At 60.5% G+C, this 22,493-nt stretch overlaps 3 protein-coding genes across 4 annotated transcripts; all 3 read right to left on the bottom strand.

Annotated features, from left to right (window-relative positions):
• Positions 1-1,001: 1,001 nt before the first annotated feature.
• On the bottom strand, positions 1,002-7,620 carry LOC128790082 (erythroblast NAD(P)(+)--arginine ADP-ribosyltransferase-like). 2 transcript variants are annotated; one of them, XM_053946539.1, is made up of 4 exons: positions 7,515-7,620; positions 6,421-6,863; positions 2,074-2,858; positions 1,002-1,436 (listed from the first exon to the last, which is right to left on the bottom strand). In XM_053946539.1, exons 3-4 carry the CDS (start codon positions 2,822-2,824, stop codon positions 1,351-1,353), a joined length of 837 nt encoding a protein of 278 aa, XP_053802514.1. In that variant the 5' UTR covers positions 2,825-2,858; positions 6,421-6,863; positions 7,515-7,620; the 3' UTR covers positions 1,002-1,350. The 2 variants fall into 2 exon arrangements, with proteins under 2 accessions (XP_053802514.1, XP_053802523.1); XM_053946548.1 differs by lacking the exon at positions 7,515-7,620 and adding an exon at positions 7,103-7,169.
• A 91-nt stretch (positions 7,621-7,711) lies between these two features.
• On the bottom strand, positions 7,712-9,945 carry LOC128790073 (erythroblast NAD(P)(+)--arginine ADP-ribosyltransferase-like). Its single transcript, XM_053946531.1, has 2 exons — positions 8,389-9,945; positions 7,712-7,797 (listed from the first exon to the last, which is right to left on the bottom strand). Exons 1-2 carry the CDS (start codon positions 9,137-9,139, stop codon positions 7,712-7,714), a joined length of 837 nt encoding a protein of 278 aa, XP_053802506.1. The 5' UTR covers positions 9,140-9,945.
• A 2,927-nt stretch (positions 9,946-12,872) lies between these two features.
• On the bottom strand, positions 12,873-15,124 carry LOC128790066 (GPI-linked NAD(P)(+)--arginine ADP-ribosyltransferase 1-like). Its single transcript, XM_053946519.1, has 3 exons — positions 14,250-15,124; positions 13,706-13,744; positions 12,873-13,271 (listed from the first exon to the last, which is right to left on the bottom strand). Exons 1-3 carry the CDS (start codon positions 15,040-15,042, stop codon positions 13,186-13,188), a joined length of 918 nt encoding a protein of 305 aa, XP_053802494.1. The 5' UTR covers positions 15,043-15,124; the 3' UTR covers positions 12,873-13,185.
• Positions 15,125-22,493: the final 7,369 nt, after the last annotated feature.

The raw sequence follows: 22,493 nt of genomic DNA, 5'->3' as shown, positions 1-22,493 counted from the left end.
TCGGCAGCGCCGCCAGCTCGTGCTGCCGCCTGCTGTCGGCACCCGGAACTGCAGCCGGAGCGCTGATCGCCCGCGCTCGCTGCTGCCCTCCGGTGGACAATTCCCGAAGCACAACTGCCAGAATCCCCAAATCCCAGAACGGGTCAGGCTGGAAGGACCCAGAGTGGGCACCTGGCCCAACCTCCCAGCTCAGGCAGCGCCATCCCTGAGAGCAGGACTGTGTCCAGAGCTGCCCGGAACTGGACATGGCCCTGGACAGAACTGGACATGGCACTGGACAGAGATGGACACGGCACTGGACAGAACTAGACGCAACACTTCTGATGTGCCTCCTTGGGCCGGATTGAGGGGCGTGATCACTCCCTGACCTCCTCTCCCTGCTTTTCCCAGTACCCCCTGGATCGCTCCTGGCCCCAGGCAACACGGCCAGCTCCACTGGTCACCCTTTACCAACCCCAGGTTCTTCTCCAGAGATGCTCCAGCCAGTCTCCCGAGCCTGGACTGGCATTGGGAACTGTCCCTCCCCAGGCACAGGACCTGCCCTTGCCCACTTGAACCTCCCAATTTCCAGCCTTTAAGGCCCCCTGAACTGCAGGATGTGGCAGGATGCTCTGCCTGGAATGTGTCCAAGGGACAGGGCACCAGTTGTGGCTATTGGGGCTGCATTGAGAGGGGTCTTGTGCTGATTTTGGTGGTGAATTGGGCTAAAACCAGCCCAAATCACCAAATTGACAGGATGAAGCACCAGAGCCGGGCCTGGCCATCCATCACCTGAGCCTGGAAACGCCCAGTACCCTCTCAGACAGAGATTCCTCTTCCGTGTTCCTGGTTGAAATTAAGTGTGTGTGAATTTCCTCTCTTGGGTAGGGGATGCTCCCCAAGGATCCTCCTCAAGGCTGAGCGAAAGAGACGTTCCCACGAGTCCTGGTGTGGTGAGTGCCATTGAGCCCTGCTTAGGAATTGTCACTTTTTGGTGGCTTTGTCAGAATTATTTAATGGGATTGGTTTTATAGACTAATTTAATAAAATTTCTTTGCAAAATTGTATTGGTAGCCACAGTGGCTGTGGTAGCCTTGTGGCTCAGGGAGTCTTGGTGAACATGGTGGCCACAGTAGCCTTGGTGGTTATTGTGACCATGGGGGCCAGAGTGGCTGTGGTGGCCACAGTTGCCACAGTGACAGTGGTAGCCCCAGTTACCTCATGGTGGCATTAGCTGCCAAGCTGCCCATAGTGGCAGTGGTGGCCTTGGCAGCCTTGGTGACCTCGTTTCTCTGGGGGTCATGGTGGTCTTGGTGATCATGGTGGCCACAGTGAGCGCAGTGACCTCAGTGACCTTGGTGGCCTCGTAGCTCAGAGGATCCCAGTGGCCACTGCCAGAGCCGTGGTGGCCAGGAGGAGTCCTCCGAGGTGGAAGGGGGCCATGGGGATGCTCCCACCTAGGGGACAAAGAGGGGGGGTCGGGGGACCATGGGAGAATGAGGGGGTCGGGGATGGCCATAATGGGGGCCAAGGAGTGACAGGTTAGGGGGGGCCCATGAGGTGACAGGGTGTTGGGTGGGGGGAGTATGGGGGCGACCAGGGGGCCAGGAGGTCAGGGGGTCATGGTGGCCTTAGAGGTGACAGGGTTCAGGGGAGTCAGGGGGTGGGGTGACAGGGGGTGAGAGGGGTTCAGGGAGTGCCATGGTGGGCCCCGACCCACCCGCATCCAGCACGCAGGGCCCGTCCCCACAGCACTGCCTTTGGCGGGGAGGGACAGGGTCAGAATGGGGAGTTCCCTGGCTGTATCCCTCTCCCTGTCCTCCCCTGGCAGGGGTGTCCCTGCCCACGTTCCCTCCCAGAAGTGGGGATCCGCATCCCTGTGCCCTGTCATGGACGTTCCTGTCCCCTTGCCCACAGTGGTTGTCCCCAGACTTCTTCTCCTCAGCACGGGGTGTCCTTCTCCCCACAATCACGCAGCGGGTGCCCCTGTCCCCCATCCCCAGCGAGTGTCACTGTCCCCTGTGCCTTATCATGGGTGTCCCCATGCCCACAGTGAGTGTCCCCATCCCCCCAGGCTGTCCCCTGTGATGTCACCTTTCAGCCACTCGCAGTTGTAGTTGCTTTTCAGCCCGTTGGAATAGAGCACGATATATTGCGTCTTCCCGTCCCAGATGGTTTGGACGACCGTGAAGGTTTCAAATGGTGGGATCAGCAACTCCTTCTCACTGTGATAGTAGGAGAATTTCTGGATGTCCACGCCGCGGCACGTGCGAGCCAAGAACAGAGTGCTCGGCTCCGAGCACTGGGCAGATGGCCTGCTCATTGACGTCGACATGAATTGACCGAATCGGACGGTGTCGCCACTCTGGGCCTTGAACTGAATCCCGCACACCACCCAGCCCACCTCCCAGCAGTCTTGTTCCGGAGTGTCCCTCAGCGTCTCCAGGGCGTCGGTCAGCAGGAAATGCAGCGTTTTGAAGTGGAAGTTGTTCCGGTATTCCTGGCTGGAGCTTCCAGCCGTGCGCACGGCCTTGTTGAACTCCTCGTACAGGTCATCCATGGTGTAGGCCATGAGGGCGATGGCCTGGGATGGAGAGGACAGAGGGGACACGGGGGACCCCCGACGCTGCCACTCAGCTGCAGCCTTCAGCCAGACCTTGGCAAACAGATGATTCTTCTGGAACTCGGAGCGGTTGAGGGCCGGCAATGCCTCTGTCATGGCAGGGCCGCAGCCTTGGTACTGGTCATCGAAGGAGTCGTGAACCATGTCCATGAGCACCTCCTCAACGGCCGCGGTGGCCACGGCCATTGCCAGCAGTGCCAGGGTCTGAGCCAAGGGGGCCATGGAGGGGAGAAGCCACAGGGACCAGTGTGGGACACTGGGGACACAGAGGGGACACGGAGGAGACGAGGGGAGGGTTCCTCAGTGAGGGACTGGGGAGGGGTCAGTCCAGGGTGAAGGGAGGCACTCCTGGCCACCAGACCCCTGGACATGTCCGGGGTCCCTGATCCCAAATCCTGGGGTTACTTATGCCCCCCCAAAGCCCCCAGTCCCCCAGGGACCCCAATCCCACACCACGTTCTCCTACGCCCTCCAGAAGCCCAATGCTACTCCCATGATTACAACTCCCCCCAGACCTCCAGGAACCTGATCCAAATACTGGGGTCACTCCCTGAGCCCCCCAGTGTCCCCCTCGGCCTGTCCCCACACCCCAATCCCACTCCCAGTCCCAAATTTCCTCAGCATCACCCCAGGACCTCAACCCAAATCAGGCCCCCCAGTGACCCCCAGCCCCCTCATGACCCCAGTCCCACCCCCACCATACTGTGTCCTGCCTCAGTTTCCCCCAGAGCACCCCATGACCCCATTCCCAGTCTTGTGACACCCCCAGTGCCCCTGCAGGGACCCCATCCCAATCCCACAGTCCCATGTCCCCCCCAAAACGTCCCCTGGGTCCCCCCAGCCCCCGATACCAAAATCAGCTAGAGTGAACTCCCTGGCGGAACTGGAGGTATCAGAAAACCGGAATTCTTTATCAGCTCAGACCCACAGCAGATCTCTCCTGGTCTTGTGGTTCACAGGGGAATTTGCCACAGGGAATTTATCCAGCATAATTATAAATATTCATTAAAATGGGCTGCTTAGCTAATACAAAACGGGCACGTTTCCCGAAAATAATTTGCATGGCTCCGCCTCCTGGAGGGAATAATTTTTATTGTCCTGGAGAGTCATAAAAATGGGGTTTCTGGGTGTGGATTTCACTGAGTGCCCCAATACCTCAGATAACCTCGCCTCAGACTTTACCTCTGGGCAGGCACTGCTCATTCTGTGTTACAGAACTTGCTAAAAACCCCTCACTGCAGTTCCCATTTATCTCTTTCTCCTCAGGTTCCAGCCACCTTTGCCCTGCTGTGTGCACACTTCTACATCCTTTTATGGTTTTTATGCTAGTTCATCTTTAAGCCCTATCCAGCACCTTCAGGAGAACTCAAACTTCCTATTCTCTCTCTTATTTCTCACCCCCCAGGACCCCAATCCCACGATCACACGATCCCATGGCCCCCTCAATCCCCCCCAGTCCCACTCCCCACTGCTCACTGAGTTGCTGCCACACCTCAGATACCAAATGGGGTCCCCTAGCAGATGACATCCCTGTAGGCACCTCGAGCCTGGGGATGATCTCTTGGGGGAGTGCCTGGGTGGCTTCCCTGGCCTTGTTTTGGCAGGAGAAGGTCTGGACCCCCATAAACTCTTGTCCCAAATTGCATTTCCTGGCCTCTTGGATGAGATCAGTCACCACTACAGTTCACAGGCATCTGTGCCAATCCTGGCTGATATTGAATTGTTTGCAAAAGCACCCCACAGGTCTCCTGAAGTGTCCTCCACGTTCTGAGCCAGGACTCCCAGGGCCCAGTGCTGCCCTTGGCACACAAAAAGCTCAAAGGGCTTTGTTAAAGTCAGGAAATCCCATGGGAAATGTGGAAATCAGGGCCATTTTTGAGTTACAGAACGCGTGTCCTTCCTCAGGAGTCCAAATCAAAGGTCATTCTGGGGCCTCCTTTGTGGGGGGGACTTCAGGAGACCTGTGGGGTGCTTTTTCCAAACAACTCCATCAGCCAGGATTGGCACAGATGCCTGTGGGCCGTAGCAGCGACTGTTCTCCTCATCCAAGAGGCCAGGAAATCCAATTTGGGACAAGAGTTTATGGTACATACTCTGCTCACCCTGACTGCAAGAAGATGGGGGACAAAGGGAGGAGCTTGCCGTGTTACAAAGAGCTCTGGAATTGGCAGCAGGAAAAAGAGCAAACCTAGGAACTCACTTGCCATCTGCTTTGAGCATTGCTCATGCCCAAGGAGCCATATGGAAAGAAAGAAGTCAATTAACACCAAAGGGATCTCCAATTAAATATAAACAAGTATTATTGTCCCTCCTCGATGCCACCCAGCTGCCCAAAGAAGTGGCCATGCTACAATCCAGGGCACACCAGCTTGGAGATTGACAATTCCCCGTGGGAAATAGAATTGCAATAAAGGTGCACAAGAGCTTCCACAGCAAAGCATCCTGGTGTTAATTCCTGCGGAAGGAATTTCACCCTCCCAGAAGCGAGGCCTGGATAGAGCTGGGCAGATTGAAAATTGGCTGCTTCTCTAAAAGCCCACAACAAAGAGGGTGGGTGGGTGGGTGAGAGGTAACTCCCAATACCCAGGTCAGGCCCTCCCCAGCTGATGCTGCAATTTGCAAAGGAGAAAAGCACCAGCAAAGCTCTGGGGAATCGATGCCATGGGGGACTGGTCTGTGGCCTCAGATCCTCAGTGTCTGTAGGACAAAATTGTCAGGTCTGTTACAGAGCAATGCCCGATACATTTGAAAAAGAACCCTTGGAATTCAAAACCATCACCTCCAGGCATCGCTGAAAGAGGAAACACTCCCGGGGATTACTGGCAAATGGATTTTCTGAGCTACCAGGCCAACATGGACTCAGGTATCTCCTGGTGTTGGTGGATCCTTTTTTGGGGTCCAGACCTTCTCCTGCCAAAACAAGGCCAGGGAAATCACCCAGGCACTCCCCCAAGAGATCATCCCCAGGCTCGAGCTGCCTACAAGGATGTCATCTGCTAGGGGACCCCATTTGGTATCTGAGGTGTGGCAGCAACTCAGTGAGCAGTGGGGAGGGGGACTGGGGGGAACTGGGGGGATGTGGGATCGTGTGATCGTGGGATTGGAGTCCTGAGGGGTGAGAAATAAGAGAGAGAATAGGAAATTTCAGATCCCTTAATGGTGCTGGATAGGGCTTGAAGATGAACTCACGAAAAGACATAAAAGGATGTAGAAGTGTGGACACAGCAGGGCAAAGGTGGCTGGAACCTGAGGAGAAAGAGATAAGGGGAACTGCAGTGAGGGGTTTTTGGCAAGTTCTGGACCACAGAATGAGCTGCACCTCCCCAAAGTCAAAGTTCAAGACAGGGTCATTGGAGATATCAGGGCACAAAGTGAAAATGACCTTCACAAACCCCATTTTTATGACTCTTCAGAACAATAAAAATTATTTCCTCCAGGAGGCGGAGCAATGTCGATTATTTACGGGCAAAGTGCTGGATTAGTAATATATAAGAAGCTCCTTTTAATGAATATATATAATAATGGTGGATAGATTCTGGGTGGCAAATTACCCATGATCTGCTGGACTAGGAGAAATCTGCTGTGAGTCCGAGCTGATAAAGAATTCCGGTTTTTTTGATACCTCTAGTTCCATCAGGGAGTTCACTCCGGCCGATTTCTGTATCAGGGGCTGGGGGAACTCGTGGGTCACTTGTGGGGGGACATGGTACCAGGATTGCAGATGAGGGGGGGGGCACTACGCTGATACAAGATTTTCTACTCGGGCCGCTTTGTCCCTGTCCACTTAGAAACACAATCTTTTCGATTATCCCTCTTACCCGAGTAATGTCCTTGTTATCTCTTTCAGCCGCCCGTCCCCGTTATCGCTTCTCTCATCACAGTGGTCAGCCTCAGGGGGGCAGAGTGGCGCCGCCTGCTGTCGGCACCCGGAACTGCAGCCGGAGCGCTGATCGCCCGCGCTCGCTGCTGCCCTCCGGTGGACAATTCCCGAAGCACAACTGCCAGAATCCCCAAATCCCAGATCGGGTCAGGCTGGAAGGACCCAGAGTGGGCACCTGGCCCAACCTCCCAGCTCAGGCAGCGCCATCCCTGAGAGCAGGACTGCGTCCAGAGCAGCCCAGAACTGGACATGGCACTGGACAGAACTGGACATGGCCCTGGACAGAACTGGACACAGCACTGGACAGAACTGGACACAGCAGTGGACAGAACTGGACACGGCACTGGACAGAGATGGACGTGGCACTCCCAATGTGCCTACCTGGAAAGCACAGAGGGGCACGATCACTCCCTGACCTCCTGGCCCTGCTCTTCCCAAAGCCCCCTGGATCCCTCCTGGCCCCAGGCCACACAGCCAGCCCCACTGGTCACCTGCCACCACCCCCAGGTCCCTCTCCAGAGATGCTCCAGCCAGTCCCCCCAGCCTGGACTGGCACTGGGGACTGTCCCTCCCCAGGGACAGGACCTGCCCTTGCCCTCTTGAACCTCCCAATTTCCCACCTTTAAGATCCTCCTGAACTGCAGGATGTGGCAGGATGCTCTGACCCTGGGAACGCCCAGTCCCCTCTGGGACAGAGATTAATCTCCCCTGTTCCTGCTTGGAATGAAATGTGTGCCAGGTTCCTTCCTCATGAAGGGGATGCTCCCCAAGGATCTTCCTCGGGGTTGAGAGAAAGAGACATTCCCACGAGTGTTGGTGTGGGGAGTGGCATGGAGCCCTGCTTAGGAATTGTCACATTTTGGTGGCTTTGTCAGAATTACTTAATGGAATTGATTTGATTGAATTATTTAATAGAATTGCTTTGCACAATGGCCTTTGTGGCCACAGTAGCCTTGGTTGTTATTGTGACCATGGTGGCCAGAGTGGCTGTGGTGGCCGCGGTTGCCACAGTGACATGGTGGCCCCAGTTACCTCATGGTGGCAATAGCTGCCAAAGTCGCCATAGTGGCAGTGGTGGCCTTGATAGCCTTAGTGGCCTCATTTCTCTGCGGGTCCTGGTGGTTTTGGTGATCATGGTGTCCACAGTAAGGACAGTGACCTTGGTGCCATGGTTGCCATGGTGGCCACTGTGACCACAGTGACCTCAGTGACCTTGGTGGCCTCGTGGCTCAGAGGGTCCCAGTGGCCACTGCCAGAGCCGTGGTGGCCAGGAGGAGTCCTCCGAGGAGGAAGGGGGCCAGGTGGACACTCCCAGCTGAGGGACAAAGAGAAGGGTCAGGGGGAGTCCAGGGTTGCCATGGAGGGTGACAGGGGATGTCAGGGGTTCAGGGAGTGACATGGAGGGTCCTGGCCAACCCACGTCCAGCACATAGGGCCCATCCCCAGAGCACTGCCTTTGGTGGGGAGGGACAGGGTCGGTATGGGGACACCCCTGTCTCTGTCCCTGTCCCTGTTGTCCCCTGGCAGGGGTGCCCCTGTCTGTGTCCCCTCCCAGAAGTGAGGGTCCCCATCCCTCTGTGCCCTGTCATGTGTGCTCCTGTCCCCATGCCCACAAAGGGTGTCCCCAGACTTGGTGTCCCCAGCATTGTCCCTGTCCCCAAACTCTCAGCGAGTGTCCCGACCCCCCTGTGCCCTGTCAGGGGTGTCCCCTGTCCACTGTGGGTGTCCCCAGCACGGGGTATCCCTGTCCTTGTTCCCAGCACTGGGTGTTCCTATCCCCACAAACACAGCGGGTGCCCCTGTCCCCCATCCCCAGCGAGTGTCATTGTCCCCTGTGACTTATCATGGGTGTCCCCATGCCCACAGTGAGTGTCCCCATCCCCCAGGCTGTCCCCTGTGATGTCACCTCGCAGCCACTGGCAGTTGTATTTGCTGTAGGTCCCGCTGGAGCGGAGCTGGGTCCACGCCCTGTCCTCTTCCTGGCTGACGCTGATGACCTCGAAGGTCTCGAAGGGTGGGATCAGCACCTCCTTCTCGCCAGGATACTTGGAGAATTCCTGGATTTCCACGCCGTGGCATGTCTGCACGTGGAACACCGTGTGTATCCCGAATGCCTGGGCAGTTTTTTTGCTCTGTGACGCCGACGTGAATTGACCGAACCGCACGATGTCACCGTGCTCTGCCTCAAACCGGACCCCGCGCACCCCCCGGTACAGAGAGTGACACCCTGGTCCCTGAGTGTCCCTCAGCGTCTCCAGGGCGTCGGTCAGCAGGAAATGCAGCGTTTTGAAGTGGAAGTTGTTCCGGTATTCCTGGCTGGAGCTTCCAGCCGTGCGCACGGCCTTGTTGAACTCCTCGTACAGGTCATCCATGGTGTAGGCCATGAGGGCGATGGCCTGGGACGGAGAGGACAGAGGGGACACGGGGGACCCCCGACTCTGCCACTCAGCTGCAGCCTTCAGCCAGACCTCGGCAAACTTTTTGTTCTGCTGGAACTCGGAGCGGTTGAGGGCCGGCAATGCTGCAGTCATGGCAGGGCCGCAGCCTTGGTACTGGTCATCGAAGGAGTTCTGGGCCATGTCCAGGGTCACCACATCAACGGCCGCGGTGGCCACGGCCATTGCCAGCAGTGCCAGGGTCTGAGCCAAGGGGGCCATGGAGGAGAGAGGCCACAGGGACCAGTGTGGGACACTGGGGACACAGAGGGGACACGGAGGAGACGAGGGGAGGGTTCCTCAGTGAGGGACTGGGGAGGGGTCAGTCCAGGGTGAAGGGAGGCACTCCTGGCCACCAGACCCCTGGACATGTCCGGGGTCCCTGATCCCAAATCCTGGGGTTACTTATGCCCCCCCAAAGCCCCCAGTCCCCCAGGGACCCCAATCCCACACCATGTTCTCCTACGCCCTCCAGAAGCCCAATGTTACTCCCATGATTACAACTCCCCCCAGACCTCCAGGAACCTGATCCAAATACTGGGGTCACTCCCTGAGCCCCCCAGTGTCCCCCTCGGCCTGTCCCCAGACCCCAATCCCACTCCCAGTCCCAAATTTCCTCGGCGGCACCCCAGGACCTCAACCCAAATCCAGGCATCACCCCCTGCCCCCCAGTGTCCCCCAGCCCCCTCATGACCCCAGTCCCACCCCCACCATACCAAATGTGTCCTGCCTCAGTTTCCCCCAGAGCACCCCATGACCCCATTCCCAGTCCTGTGACTCCCCCAGTATCCACCCAGCACTGCAATCCCAATCCCACAGTCCTGTGCCCCCACCCAAGTGTCCCCCTCGAGTTCCCCCAGTCCCCGATACCAAAATCTGTGAGTGAACTCCCTGGCGGAACTGGAGGTATCAGAAAACCGGAATTCTTTATCAGCTCAGACTCACAGCAAATCTCTCCTGGTCCTGCAGCTCATGGAGGACTTTGCCACAGGGAACTTATCCACCATAATTATAAATATTCATTAAAATGTGTCCCTTACCTAGTACAGAAACTTCACTTTTACTAGAAATAATTTGCATGGCTCTGCCTCTTTCTGGAAGTCCTTTTATGGTCCTGGAGGGTCCTAAAAATTGCGTTTCTCAGTGTGGTTTTCACTGAGTGCCCCAATATCTCGGATGACCTCACCTCAAACTTTCTCTTTGGGCAGGCACTGCTCCTTCTGTGGTCCAGAACTTGCCAAAAACCCCTCACTGGAGTTCCCTTTTTCTCTTCCTCCACGGGTTCCAGCCGCCTTTGCCCGGCTGTGTCCACGCTTTTACATCCTCTATGGGTTTTTGCTAGTTCATCTTTAAGCCCTATCCAGCATCCTCAGGGGAACTGAAACTTTCTATTCTCTCTCTTAATTTCTCACCCCCCAGGACCCCAATCCCACGGTCCCACGGTCCCATGTCCCCCCAGTGCCCCCCAGTCCCACTCCCAGCTGCTCACTGAGCCCCACCATCACCCTGACCAAAAGGGGGCCGAGTTTCATTCTGTGGGTTCCATTTCTCCCCAGTTCACCTTTAAACCAGCACGGAACTCCCAGCCTGCCAGCCAGTGCAGGGAACTGCAGCTGGCTGTGACTCCAGAGATGTCAGCTTAACGGCAGACATTCAAACCTGACGGGTTGGTTTTGGTAGTGGGGCGGGGGGAGGTGTGGGAATCCTTGAAATCAGAGGGTTTTGGGAAAGCTGCAAAAGGCAGGCCTCAGAGACAGCAGAGCTGCTGTTAGAGTGTCGATTTCTGGGGGTTCTGAAGGTCAGGGTGACCCCGAGATCATAAAGAGTCTTTGCTTCCCTTAGCCCGTGCAGCCAAAAAGGAGCCTGGAATGAGTCCGATTGAGTTTTCAAGGTTGTTTATCTCTTCTTATCGATATCATTCTTTCTCTGACCTGCTGAACTCCGCCTAATACAGCTCTCATGTGCACCACAGGGACCCTCTTAGGCCTAAACGGGCACCCATCTCCTGTCACCATGTCTTAGGTTGGAAATGGGGGTGTGAATTCTATTTCCCATCTGTCAGAGCTGGGGCAGTTCTCTGCTGTTCACTGGGCAGTTTTTTCTTTGTCTCTTCCACAAACCAATCCTCCCCCCGGGAGATCTCTTCGGTTCATGGGCCATTAATTATTAATTATCTCCTGTTCATGGCCAGTGAGTGTCCCTGCGTGGCTGAGAAAATTCCATCATCCCATGGGGAGATGCTCTGCCCAGGGGAGGAGCCAAGCATTCCTACCTGGATACAATCTGAGCCTTAGAGCACCACAGCAGCCTTTGCCCACTGCATTCCCAGAGGAGCAGCTTTCTGCCCCACTGCATTCCCAGAGGAGCAGCTTTCTGCCCCACGGCATTCCCAGAGGAGCAGCTTTCTGCCCCACGGCATTCCCAGAGGAGCAGCTTTCTGCCCCACGGCATTCCCAGAGGAGCAGCTTTCTGCCCCACTGCATTCCCAGAGGAGCAGCTTTCTGCCCCACTGCATTCCCAGAGGAGCAGCTTTCTGCCCCACTGCATTCCCAGAGGGAGCCCCAGCCCATCTCCAGCAGCCCTGGAGCTCCAGAGGAAAACTCCAGCCTTGTCCAGGATCCTGCTCCAGCAGAAGCACAGCTGGCACTGCAGGAGGGCTGAGCCCCCATGGAATGGGACTGCTGCCACACCCTGACCCACAGCCTGCCAGGGCCTCTTCTGACTCTGGCAGTGTTTTGGGGTTTTTTTATTTGTACCATTGCATTTGTATTTTTAGTTTTCCTAGTAAAGAACTAGGAATTATTCCTATTCCCATATCTTTGCCTGAGAACCTTTTAATTGCAAAATTATAACAATTTGGAGGGTGGGGGTTTACATTTTCCATTTCAGGGGAGGCTCCTGCCTTCCTTAGCAGACACCTGTCTTGTCAAACCAAGACACGCCAGGACAGAATGTCACCCCCAGACCCGGATCCTTCATCCTACCCTTCACCTTAGAATGTCGAGGCCTTTTCTGGGTTGTTGGGGTAGAAAATTCGACTCTTCAGGGGTTTGTCCCACCCTCAGAACCCTCTTCATCCACCTCCTCCTCCTCCTTTTCCTCTTCCTCCCCCTCTTCCTCCTGCCTGCAGGAAATCCTGAAATTCCAGGATAATTTGGGATGGCAAAGGACCTTCAAGACCACCCTGTGAGTTTGGGGGCCCCAAGTTGAACAACTCCCTGGGGGCTCCCCTGGCAGGGGAGACCCTCCTGGAGCAGTTCTGTGTCAGGAACCAGAGACACGTTGGACTTTTTTGGTCTTCAGCTTCTGTTTATTGTTATCTTATCAAAACTTCAGCACGCCGTCTGCACCAGACTCTGCGTGCAGGAAAAACAGCACAAAAATGGCAACAATCTCTTGTCACAAGGACTTTTAAGTCTAATCAAAAACTAAGCTGCCCAATTAAGAAGTGACACCTAAATTATTTTCCTTTCTAACCCAATAACTGACCCCTACAGACCCGCAATGCGGATTTTTCTGCCCAGTTACAAGATACCACCTAAACCCAAGAAGAAAGAGGAGGAAGAAGAAGGAAGAAAGGAACTCGAGACAACACCCTATATCCTCCATCTTGAACCCATCTATAACATACTAAAAATCCAAAAACCTATATTTCTCACCCATGTGACATACTACACTACTCTCTACAATCTCCACAATCCATTTCACACTTTTGTGGTTTCTGGTTCACCTTGAGGCTTTGGAAGTTTTCCCCATGAATGAGGGTCAAAGTCAGTTCTCCCCTGGGGATCAGGACACCCCAGAGAAGACAGAGAAATATTCCCGGTGCCCTGGGTTTCTACACACCCCCTGCCCTGAGGGTTTCTCTGTCCTTCCTCCTCATCCTCCTCCTCCAGAGGGTTAAAGTGAAAGGAAAACTCAGGGATTGAGGAAAACCCAGTTTAATAATCGGGAAGAAAAAATAAAATTATCTGAAAGGGAGGCAAAAAATACCAAAAAGTGAAGAACCACAGCCATGGCACAGCCAGGGTCCCCCTGTCCCTCTCTTGTCCCAACATCCTGGTGGCACCCGCAGCTCCACTGCTGTCCCCTCCCTTGTCCTGGCTTAGTGGCCACAGTGGCCATGGTGGCCTTGCAAGTCACAGTGGCCACAGAGGCCACGGTACTTCGGAGACCTCAGTGACCTTGGTGGCCTCATGGCTTGGGGGAGTGAGTGCAAGTGGCTTTGGTGACCACAATGACTGTGGTGGTCTTGGTGGCCTGGTGGTTTAGAGGATCCCGGTGGCCACTGCCAGGACCGCAGTGGCCAGGAGGAGCCCTCCGAGGTGGGGGAGGTCCCCAGGGATGCTCCTGCCTGGGGGGAAAAAGACGGGGGTCAGAGGGGTCTGGGGGCGGGGGGGGGGGTAAGTGGGACAGGGAGACAGTGAGGAGGGGACAGAGGTGACAGGGGAAAGGAGGAGCCCTGAGGGGGGGTCAGGGGGCTGTGGAGGGGGGTTAGAGGTGACAGAGGGGTTTGGGGGGCCATGGGAGGGTACAGGGAGCCAAGGGGTGTCAGAGGGGTCATAGAGTGACACAGGGGACAAGGGGGCCATGAGTGGGGAACAGCGGTGACAAGGGGAGCCATGAGGGGGGTCAGGGTGGCCAAGGGAGGACCAGGGGTGACAGGGGCATGGGGGGCCATGGGGAGGGGACAGGGTTCAGGGATGGCCATGGGGGTGGTTTAGGGGTGACAGGGGGGCCATGGGGAGGGGTGACAGGGTGACAGAGGGGTCAGGGGGCCCAGCTCACCTGCGTCAAACACACAGGGCCCATCCCCACAGCGCTGCTCTGCTGAGGGGGACGGACAGCGTCAGTGCTGGGGGGTCCCTGTCTCTGTCCCGTCCCACATGTGGGACATCCCTGTCCCCAGCACGGGATGTCCCTGTCCCCCCTGTGCTCACGGTGGATGTCCCCAGCAGTAAGTGTCTCTGTCCCCTGTCCCCAGCACTGGGGGTGGGTTTGTCCCCATGCCCACAGTGGGTGTCCCCAGCACTGAGTGACCCTGTCCTTGTCCCCGGCACCGTGTGTCCTTGTCCCCTCACCCTCACCAATTGTCCCCTGCACTGGTTCCCCTCACCTTCTCTGAGTGTCCCTGTCCCCTCACCCTCACCAAGTGTCCCCAGCACTGTGTGTCCTTGTCCCTGTCCCCTCCCCGAGTGTCCCCAGCACTGAGTGTCCCTGTCCCGTCACCTTCTCTGAGTGTCCCTGTCCCCAGCACGGTGTGTCCTGTCGCTGTCCCCTCACCCTCCCCGAGTGTCCCCGTACCCCAGGGAATGTCCCCCCGTGCTGTCACCTCGCAGCCACTCGCAGTTGTAGTTGCTGAAGGTCCCGCTGGAGCGGAGCCAGATCCGCGCCTTGCCCCCACCCTTGGTGACGTTGGTGACATCGGTGACTTCGAAGGTCTCGAAGGGCGGGATCAGCACCTCCTCCTCGTGCGGGAAGAAGGAGAACTCCCGGATGGCCACGCCCTGGCAGGTGAGCACCTGGAACGCCGCGTCCGTCCCGAAGCCCCAGGAGCTCTCGTTGCGCAGCGACGCCGACGCGAAGTGACCGAAGCGGACGGTGTCGCCGCGCCGCGCCTCGAACCGGACCCCGCGCACGCCCCGGAACACGCGGTGACACCGCGGTCCCCCGGCGTCCCTCAGCGTTGCCAGGGCCTGGGTCAGCAGGAAATGCAGCGTTTTGAAGTGGAAGTTGTCCCGGTATTCCCGGCGGGAGCGCCCGGCCGCGCGCACGGCGTCGTTGAAGGTCCGGTGTAACGGCACCGGCGCCGTGTAGGCCAGCAGGGCGATGGCCTGGGCTGGGGACAGAGGGGACCGAGGGGACAGCCGGACGCGCCACTCGGCCGCGGCCAGAGCCCAGCCCTCGGCGAAGTGACCGCTCTGCCGGAACTCGGAGCGGTTGAGGGCCGGCAAGGCCGCGGTCATGGCGCGGCCGCAGCCCCGGTACTGGTCATCGAAGGAGTCCCGGGCCATGTCCAGGGCCACCACCAGGGAGGTGGCAGTGTCACCGGGCGGGACGGTGGTGGCCACGGTGGTGGCCACGGTGATTGCCAGCAGTGCCAGGGTCAGTGGCAGCGGGTCCATGGAGAGGGAGGCCACGGGGTGCCCCCAGCGCGGGGACACTGAGGCACACGGGGGACACGAAAGGGCATTGGGGGACACTGAGGGGACGCTGTGGGAGCACTGAGGGGACACTGAGGGCAGCTGCCCCCCGGCCCCCGACCCCTTGTCCTCCCCGCTGCCCCCCTGGACCCCAGCCCAAACCCTGGGGTCACTCCCAGTCCCCCACTGTGACCCCAGTCCCGTTCCCGTGGTCCCACGTCCCCCCCGGTGCCCCTCCAGGGCCCCAGTCCTGGGGTCCCCCCCTGCCTCCCCCCAGCCTCCTGGTTCCCTCCCTCCCCAAGGGTCCCCCAGTGTGCCCGGCCCCCCAGGACCCCAATGCCAGGACCCCCACCGTTGTCCCCCAGATTCCCCCAGCACCCCCTCACCTGTTACCTCCCCCACGTGTCCCCCCAGGACCCCAATCCCCCCTCATTGTCCCGTGTCCCCCCCCCAGTGTCCCCCCAGGACCCCAAATCCTGCTCCCGGTCCCATGTCCCCCCCCCCCCCCCCAGTGTCCCCCAGTGCCACTCCCAGTCCCCTGTGCCCCCTCGGTGTCCCCCAGACCCCCCCCAGCCCCCAATCCCCTCTGTCCCCCCCAGCCCCTCTGGTGCCCCCCCCGGACCCCAATCCCGTGTCCCCCCGGTGACCCCCCCAGCCCCCCCAGCCCCCAACCCCGTGTCCCCCTCTCAGTGTCCCCCCCCAGCCCCCCCCCCCCCCCCCCCGTTACCGGTGGTCGCGGGGTCCCGGTGCCGCTCCCTCCCCCCCAACCCCCCCCCACAGGGTCACGTGACCCCCCCCCCAGCTTTTTTTAGCCAGGATCGGGCCCCGAGCCAGCCCCTCCCCCCCCACGGGTATTTTTAGGGTGTCCCCGCCCCACCCCCCCACCCCCCCCAGCGAACCAGAACCACAAATGGGAGGGACTGGGAGGGCACTGGGAGCGACTGGGGATAACTGGGGGGGGGAACTGGGAGCGACTGGGGGGGAACTGGGAGGGCACTGGGGGAGTGACTGGGAGGGCACTGGGGGGGTGACTGGGAGTGACTGGGGGGAACTGGGAGGGCACTGGGGGAGTGACTGGGAGTGATTGGGAGTCACTGGGAGGGCTCTGGGAGCAACTGGGAGTGACTGGGGGGGAACTGGGAGTGACTGGGAGCTACTGAGTCACTGGGGGAGCGCTCAGAGCGACTGGGAACAACTGGGGGAGCAAAAGGGGGATGAGTGGGGAGCAACTGGAAGTCACTGGGGTCATTTGAGAGGCAACTGGGAGGCTCTGGGGGCGATCTGGGAGCACTGGGAGGTGACTGGGGGCAACTGAGAAGCAACTGGGAGGCGCTGGGGGGTGGCCGAGAAGCAGTGGGAGTGACTGGGATGGCAGTGGGGGGTGACTGGGAACAACTGGGAATGCTGGGTATTGGGGGATGCCTGGAGGGGCTCAGCTCCCAGCGGTCCCAGTTGTTCCCCAGTGCCTCCCAGTTACTTCCAGTCACACTCCACTCACTCCCTGGAGACTCCCAGTCCCTCCCAGTGCTCCCCCAGCATTTCCCAGTGCCTCCCAGTTCCCCTCCAGTTTCCTCTCAGCCATCCCCCGACTGCTCCCAGTCAATCCCAGTATATCCTCTCAGCTCCCAGTCACCCCCTGAGTCAATCCCAGCTGCTCCCAGTCTCCCCAGTTTCCACTCAGTGTTGCCTCCCAGTCCCTCCTCAGCCAATCCCAGTTATTCCCCAGCAGCTCCCAGTCCATCCCAGCTGCCTCCCAGCCTCTCCCCAGCCTCTCCCGCCCAGTCCTAAGTCCCGCCCAGACCCCTCACAGTAGCTCCCAGTCGGCTCCCAGTCACTCCCAGTCAATCCCAGTCAATCCCAGTATGCGCCTAAAGCCCCTCCAGCAGTCCCCAGTCCCTCCCCAGTGCCTCCCAGTCCGTCCCAGTACACGCCCAGGGCCCACCCAGCAGTTCTCCCCAGTTCCCAGTCCCAGTAACCACTCAGCCCTTCCCAGTCCCTCCCAGTCTCCGCCCAGTCCATCCCAGAACCCCCCACTCCCCTCTCAGTTCCTCCCAGTCTCCCCCCAGTCTCCTCCCAGTCCATCCCAGTCTCCTCCCAGTCCACCCCAGTCCCCCCCAGCCCCTCCCAGTCCCTCCCAGTCCATCCCAGTCTCCTCCCAGTCCCTCCCAGCCCCTCCCAGCCCCATCCCAGTCTCCCCCCAGTCTCCTCCCAGTCCATCCCAGTCTCCTCCCAGTCCATCCCAGTTCCCCCCAGCCCCCCCCCAGTCCCTCCCAGTGTCCCCAACAAGGTCCCTTTGTCCCGGTCCCGCCGGTGCCTGTCACGGGGGGGGGGGGAGGGGCGGGGGGACACCCACGTGTCCCCCCCCGGTACCCGCCCCTCCCCCAACCCCACAGGGACCCCCAGAGACCTCCCCGGGGTCCCCCAGAACCCCCGGAACCCCCCCAGATCTTACCAGGACCCCCCCAGAACCCCCCCAAACCTCCCCAGGACCCCCCCCCGGGACCCCCCAGAACCCCCGGGACCCCCCCAGAACTCCCCCAGACCTCCCCAGGACCCCCCCCGGGACCCCCCAGAACCCCCAGAACCCCCCCAGATCTTACCAGGACCCCCCCGGGAACCCCCGGAACCCCCGGGACCCCCCCCAGAACCCCCGGGACCCCCCCAGAACCCCCCGGACCCCCCAGGACCCCCTAGAACCCCCCCGCGACCACCCCCCGCCCCCCATGGGGCAGCCGGAGCCGCCGGGGGTCTTCGACCTGGGGGTGCTGAGAACCCCCCGGGGGCTGCTGCTGGCAGGGGAACTGGTACGGGGTACTGGGGGAACTGGGGGAACTGGGGGAACTGGGACGGGATGCTGGGGGAACTGGGGGAACTGGGACGGGGTACTGGGGGAACTGGGATGGGATACTGGGGGAACTGGTACGGGGTACTGGGGGAACTGGGGGAACTGGTACGGGGTACTGGGGGAACTGGGACGGGGTACTGGGGGAACTGGGACGGGGTACTGGGAGAACTGGGACGGGGTACTGGGGGAACTGGGATGGGATACTGGGGGAACTGGGACGGGGTACTGGGAGAACTGGGAGAACTGGGACGGGGTACTGGGGGAACTGGGATGGGATACTGGGGGAACTGGGACGGGGTACTGGGAGAACTGGGAGAACTGGGACGGGGTACTGGGGGAACTGGTACAGGGTACTGGGGGAACTGGGACGGGATACTGGGGGAACTGGGGGAACTGGTACGGGATACTGGGGGAACTTTGGGAACTGGGACGGGGTAATGGGGGAACTGGGATGGGGTACTGGGGAACTGGGACAGGATACTGGAAGCACTGGGACAGGATACCCGGGGGAACTGGGAGGGGTTCTGGGGGCACTGGGACGGGATACTGGGAGCACTGGGAGCACTGGGACAAGATACTGGGGGAACTGGTATGGGATACTGGGAGTACTGGGACGGGATACTGGAAATACTGGGAGCACTGGGGGAACAGGTATGAGGATACTGGGGATACTGGGAGCACTGCTATGAGGATACTGGGAGCACTGGGAGAACTGGTATGGGGATACTGGGGATACTGGGAGCACTGCTATGGGGATACTGGGAGCACTGGGAGAACTGGTATGGAGATACTGGGGATACTGGGAGCACTGCTATGGGGATACTGGGAGCACTGGGAGAACTGGTATGGAGATACTGGGGATACTGGGGGGACTGGTACAGGGCTACTGGGGATACTGGGAGCACTGGAGGAACTGGGACTGGGGCACTGAGGGGAAACTGGTGTGGAGGTACTGTGTGGGCTGGGGGGGCTGGGGGAGCAATGGGGGGACTGGGGATACTGGTATGGGGGCACTGGGGGGAACTGGGGAGACTGGGGATACTGGTATGGGGGTACTGGGGGGCACTGGGGAGACTGGGGAGACTGGTATGGGGGCATTGGGGGCACTGGGGGAACTGGTATGGGGGCACTGGGGGGAACTGGGGAGACTGGTATGGGGACACTGGAGGGAACTGGGGAGACTGGGGAGACTGGTATGGGGGCATTGGGGGGCACTGGGGGAACTGGGGAGACTGGTATGGGGGCACTGGAGGGAACTGGGGATACTGGTATGGGGGTACTGGGGGGAACTGGGGAGACTGGTATGGGGGCACTGGAGGGAACTGGGGATACTGGTATGGGGGTACTGAGGGGAACTGGGGGAACTGGGGATACTGGGGAGACTGGTATGGGGGTACTGGGGGGCACTGGGGAGACTGGGGAGACTGGTATGGGGGCACTGGGGGGAACTGGGGAGACTGGGGAGACTGGTATGGGGGCACTGGGGGCACTGGGGGAACTGGTATGGGGGCATTGGGGGGCACTGGGGGAACTGGTATGGGGGCACTGGGGGGAACTGGGGAGACTGGGGGAACTGGTATGGGGGCACTGGGGGGAACTGGGGGAACTGGGGAGACTGGTATGGGGGCATTGGGGGGCACTGGGGGAACTGGTATGGGGGCACTGGGGGGAACTGGGGAGACTGGGGAGACTGGTATGGGGGCACTGGGTGCACTGGGGGGAACTGGGGAGACTGGGGAGACTGGTATGGGGGCACTGGGCTCTGCTGCTGAGGGAGGAACCTGTACAGAGGCACTGGGGGGGGCACTGGGGACCCCACTGGTGTGAACCCCGTGACACCCCCGTAACCCCCCCCGTGCCCCCAGGGTGCTCTGCGATGGGGTGGTGGCACTCCTGTCCCTCTTGACCCCCCCCCGTGACCCCCCCGTGACCCCTCTGTCCCCAGGTGCTGTCCGGGGGGGTGGTGGCACTCGTGACCCCCCCCCGTGACCCCCCCGTGACCCCTCTGTCCCCAGGTGCTGTCCGGGGGGGTGGTGGCACTCGTGACCCCCCCCCGTGACCCCTCTGTGTCCCCAGGTGCTGTCCGGGGGGGTGGTGGCACTCGTGACCCCCCCCCCGTGACCCCTCTGTCCCCAGGTGCTGTCCGGGGGGGTGGTGGCACTCGTGACCCCCCCCCCGTGACCCCTCTGTCCCCAGGTGCTGTCCGGGGGGGTGGTGGCACTCGTGACCCCCCCCCCCGTGACCCCCCCTGTGACCCCTCTGTCCCCAGGTGCTGTCCGGGGGGTGGTGGCACTCGTGACCCCCCCGTGACCCCCCCCGTGACCCCTCTGTCCCCAGGTGCTGTCCGGGGGGGTGGTGGCACTCCTGGCCCCCCCCGCGCCCCCCACTCTGGCCCCGGCGCTGCTCCAGACCCTGGCGGGGGCGGCGGCCCTGGGGGGGCTCCTGCTGCGGGACCCCCCCCGGCTGCCCCCCGGCTACGGCACCTGCCTGGTACGGGGACGCCGCGGTGGCACCCGAAGGACCCTCCGGAACCTTCTGGGGACCCTTCCAGAGTGCCACCCCTCCACGTCACCATGTCTCCCCTCCATGTCCCCACCATGTCCCCATGGTGTCCCCGATGTCGTGTCCCTCCCCAACCCCCCATCCTCCCTGCATGTCCCCCTGCTGTCCCTCCCATGTCACTCCATGTCCCCAAGGTGTCACCCCTTGGTGTCAACCCCAAGGTGTCCCCTTCTGTCCCCATGGTGTCACCTCCTGGTTCCCACCTTGGCATTGTCCCCACGGTGTCCCCTCTGTGTTCATCCCTCCCTCTCCTGATGTCCCCCAGGGTGTCACTGTCTTGGTGTCCCTTCATGCTGCATCCTCTCGGTGTCCCCTACCCTGGTGTCACCCCATGGTGTGCCCCCTACATGTCCCCAGGGTGTCGCTCCATGTCCCCATGTCATCCCTAGGGTGTCCTCCATGGTGTCCCCTCCACGTCCTCATGGTGTCCCTTCACGTCATCCCCATGGCGTGTCCCCTTGTCACCACCCCACATCCCCATGGTATTGGGTGTCCCCCTCCATGTCCTCATAGTGTCCCTCTGGTGTCCCCCATGTCCCCAAGGCATCCTGCTGCTACCCCTCCATGTCCACCTGGTGTCCCCATTGTCACCACCCCCACCCCCCGGGTGTCCCCATGGTGTCCCCACTGTCACCACCCCCTGGTGTCCCCATGGTGTCCCCAGTTGTCACCACCCCCATCCCCCCGGTGTCCCCATGGTGTCCCCATTTTCACCACCCCCATCCCCTGGTGTCCCCATGGTGTCCTCATTTTCACCACCCCCATCCCCTGGTGTCCCCATGGTGTCCCCACTGTCACCATCCCCTGGTGTCCCCATGGTGTCCCCATGGTGTCCCCATTGTCACCACCCCCATCCCCTGGTGTCCCCCTGGTGTCCCCATGGTGTCCCCATGGTGTCCCCATTGTCACCACCCCCATCCCCTGGTGTCCCCATGGTGTCCCCATGGTGTCCCCATTGTCACCACCCCCATCCCCTGGTGTCCCCATGGTGTCCCCATGGTGTCCCCACTGTCACCATCCCCTGGTGTCCCCCTGGTGTCCCCATGGTGTCCCCATTGTAACCACCCCCATCCCCCTGGTGTCCCCATGGTGTCCCCATTGTCACCACCCCCATCCCCCCGTGTCCCCATGGTGTCCCCATTGTCACCACCCCCATCCCCTGGTGTCCCCATGGTGTCCCCATTGTCACCACCCCCACCCCCCCGGTGTCCCCATGGCGTCCCCCACTGTCACCACCCCCATCCCCTGGTGTCCCCATGGTGTCCCCATTGTCACCACCCCCACCCCTCCGGTGTCCCCATGGTGTCCCCACTGTCACCACCCCCATCCCCTGGTGTCCCCATGGTGTCCCCATTGTCACCACCCCCATCCCCCTGGTGTCCCCATGGTGTCCCCATTGTCACCACCCCCACCCCCCCGGTGTCCCCATGGCGTCCCCCACTGTCACCATCCCCCGGTGTCCCCATGGTGTCCCCACTGTCACCATCCCCTGGTGTCCCCCTGGTGTCCCCATGGTGTCCCCACTGTCACCATCCCCTGGTGTCCCCCTGGTGTCCCCATGGTGTCCCCACTGTCACCACCCCCATCCCCTGGTGTCCCCATGGTGTCCCCCCCACTGTCCCTCCAGGACCTGCTCCGGGCCATCAGTGGGACCCTCATCTTCCTCGTGGCGGCCCTGGTGGCCTTGGCCTCCTCACGTGACGCCCTGGCTGCCACCACCTTCGTGAGTGTCCCCAAACCCCGCCCCCTCCTTGAGCCCCGCCCCCGAGTGACCGGGCCACGCCCCTTTCCCCTCCCCCCAGACCTTCAGCCTCCTCCTGGCCTTGGTCTTCGCCTTCGACACCTTCGTCACCTTCCGCACGCGGGTGGCCCTGGGACAGGGTGAGGGGCACTGGGGACACCTGGGAGACCCTGGGGTGGGGTGGGGACACCTGGGAGACCCTGGGGTGGGGTTAGGGACACCCTGGGGTAAGGTGAGGGGACATCTGGGACACCCTAGGGTGGGGTTGGGGACACCTGGGTTATC

This window comes from Vidua chalybeata, chromosome 1, assembly GCF_026979565.1.
Source record: "Vidua chalybeata isolate OUT-0048 chromosome 1, bVidCha1 merged haplotype, whole genome shotgun sequence".
Taxonomy (NCBI): domain Eukaryota; kingdom Metazoa; phylum Chordata; class Aves; order Passeriformes; family Viduidae; genus Vidua; species Vidua chalybeata.
The sequence above is the reverse complement of the archived record's forward strand: the minus strand, read 5'-3'. Positions and strand labels throughout refer to the sequence as shown.

Excerpts from the sequence above, each read along its gene's own strand:
- LOC128790073 (XM_053946531.1), bottom strand. The coding sequence starts at position 9,139 with ATGGCCCCCTTGGCTCAGACCCTGGCACTGCTGGCAATGGCCGTGGCC. Across the intron at positions 7,798-8,388 it reads CAACTGCCAGTGGCTGCGAG|CTGGGAGTGTCCACCTGGCC; the intron begins GTGACATCACAG and ends TTTGTCCCTCAG.
- LOC128790082 (XM_053946539.1), bottom strand. The coding sequence starts at position 2,824 with ATGGCCCCCTTGGCTCAGACCCTGGCACTGCTGGCAATGGCCGTGGCC. Across the intron at positions 1,437-2,073 it reads CAACTGCGAGTGGCTGAAAG|GTGGGAGCATCCCCATGGCC; the intron begins GTGACATCACAG and ends TTTGTCCCCTAG.
- LOC128790066 (XM_053946519.1), bottom strand. The coding sequence starts at position 15,042 with ATGGACCCGCTGCCACTGACCCTGGCACTGCTGGCAATCACCGTGGCC. Across the intron at positions 13,745-14,249 it reads CAACTGCGAGTGGCTGCGAG|AGCAGCGCTGTGGGGATGGG; the intron begins GTGACAGCACGG and ends CCCCCTCAGCAG. Across the intron at positions 13,272-13,705 it reads GCCCTGTGTGTTTGACGCAG|GCAGGAGCATCCCTGGGGAC; the intron begins GTGAGCTGGGCC and ends TTTTCCCCCCAG.